This window comes from Malus domestica, chromosome 10 (genome assembly GCF_042453785.1).
Source record: "Malus domestica chromosome 10, GDT2T_hap1".
NCBI classification, from domain to species: Eukaryota; Viridiplantae; Streptophyta; class Magnoliopsida; order Rosales; family Rosaceae; genus Malus; species Malus domestica.
The window spans coordinates 40,882,514-40,884,864 of NC_091670.1; the positions used below are offsets into that span (position 1 = coordinate 40,882,514).

Consider the following 2,351-nt stretch of genomic DNA (forward strand, 5'->3'; position numbering starts at 1 on the left):
TGATTAATGGTACCCCACGAGGTCATGTTCCATGCTTTTACCCCACCAACCGCCCATGATTAAGCTTAGAGATATTCTCTTCTTAAAATTTACCACGTATCAAACTTATGTTTAATGATGTTTCGCTTTATGGATACATAACAAAAGTTAATAGTTCGAATAATGTCACAAAAACTCAAAATTAGTTGTACGAGAGAATCTTTCCTTTTGTAATACAATATTCTTACACGAAGCAATTTTGTATGCCTTCCTCAAATCTAGTAACAACCTGCTTAGATCAACCCTCCCCAGTTTAAAAATGTATCAATATAATTTAATTTGATTGGAATTAAGGATGCTAAAGTGAAGCATTGGTCCACTTGTAAGGTCAAATTATATTCTAATATTTTGTATGCGCTTGTCTGAGTGTCTCACTCATCACGTTGTATGTGTGTACATTTTGATGACAATGTAATATTTCGCCAATCCCCCTACACTAGTGATGTTATTCTGAAGACATCTCAAGTTAGTCATATACTGTTATAAGCATTAACATCTCCACATGACAGTTCGTGATTAATTCGAGACATTAAAAAATGGCATCCTTGTCTCAGTATGATCTCCACTTAGAGGAGGAGTGATCTTTTAACTCCGATCGCCCCTTAAATTGAATAATTGAGAGAAAAATCCATGGATAAAATTAAATATAAGAGTTTAGAAAGTTAAAATGGATGTACGGAAATCATTCCCAATGTGCACCAATGGCAATGAAGTTGGCTACTTGCAGAACTTTGTGCACAAAATGGATAAAAATGTGTAATGACAAAGCTAAATTACAATGCTTTTGAGGAAAAAGTTAGTGGCTTGGACTTATTACAAACATAATAATTTGTTAACACAGTAAATTTGCTTACATAACAGGATCGATGGCCCCATTGAAATTTTAACAATCACTCGTAGAAAAGATTCACTTGAAATTAAGTTGGTTATTTGATCTGGTCAACCTGGGTTCCCTTCTGGTTGTTGATCTGGATATGCTCATGCTTCCACTGGAACATTCTTCTTCCCTACTGCTTGAAGAACTTGAAGACACAGGCGGAGGAGGCTTACAAGACCATGGAACAACTTGGTTGTCATCATCATCATCTTTATCCCCATCATCCTGCTCCTCGTCCTCGTCCTCGTCTTCTTCCTCGTCGTCTTCTTCTTCTTCTTCTTCTTCTTCTTCTTCTTCTTCTTCTTCTTCTTCTTCTTCGTCTTGATGATGATTTCCTTCATTATTATTGACACAATTCTCGCAAACGGAAACAGTTGGACAGAGCTTGAGACCGGAGCCAACCCAGGGGGTCGGAGATTGGCAGACTTGGCAGAGCAGAGTTCTTGAATGCTTAGCCACCAGAAAGTTTGCGCCGTGAACTTTGACATCGCAGTCCCAGCAGAGGCTAGCTTGATCGGATTCGCAGTACATTTTTGCTGCAGAGTCACACAGCTCGCACTTCTTCATCTCTCTCTCTCTCTATGTTGTTAAGCCCCTGGGTGTGTGTGTATATTATATCCGTGGCTCTGTGTGTGTATATGTATGTTTATATATATATATATAGGAAGAAGCTGAAAACAAATGATGCAGGCCAAGTTGCAGCTCTTTGTATTAAAAACCGGCCCTGGTTTTTTCTTTTTTCTTTTTTCTTTTTTATAAAAAAAATGAAGAATTCTTTTCTTCTTCTGAGCAGGGAAAGTGCACGAATCACTCTCTCTCCTTAAGAGCAAGTCCACCCCTAAGGACTTTGTGCCAGTACCTAGCGCATTTATCCACTCAAGTGAACAGTAATAGACTGGAGTGAACAGTAATAGGCCAAGGCATCTCCACCCCTAAAAAAATGCGCTGGCACCCAGCGCATTTATTTGGTGTGTTTTTTTTTTTTAAGTTTATTTCGAATAAGAATTTTTAACCAATTTCAGATAAAATTTCAAATAAACTTAAAAAAAACACACTAAAATAAAATTACATAAACTCATCAAATAAACTATAAAAAAAAACACACTAAAATGAAATTACATAAACTCATCAAATACACTTTATTCTTCAACCACAAGCTTTTTGGTATTTTTTTTCACACAAAAAGTATATGAAAGCTTTGGTAGAAAGTGTAGAAAATATTGAAATGTGGTGTAAGGTGGAAGATGAGGGTTAGGTATTTATAAATAAAAAAATAATTTTTTTTTTAATTTTATGTATTTTTTAATAATTTTTTTGTATTTTTTAATAAATATTAATTTAGTTAATTAACGTGGACCGTTGATCTGTGATCAGACGGTCCAGTTTAAAAGTCAAATTTAAAATTTTTTTACCATTAGAAATCCAACGGTCTAGA

At 35.4% G+C, this 2,351-nt stretch overlaps 1 protein-coding gene across 1 annotated transcript; it reads right to left on the reverse strand.

Moving 5' to 3' along the window:
- Positions 1–760: 760 nt before the first annotated feature.
- LOC103412509 (zinc finger protein CONSTANS-like) lies at positions 761–1,704 on the reverse strand. The gene has a single exon (XM_008351056.4). The coding sequence runs from the start codon at positions 1,481–1,483 to the stop codon at positions 947–949; it is 537 nt and encodes a 178-aa protein (XP_008349278.2). The 5' UTR covers positions 1,484–1,704; the 3' UTR covers positions 761–946.
- Positions 1,705–2,351: the final 647 nt, after the last annotated feature.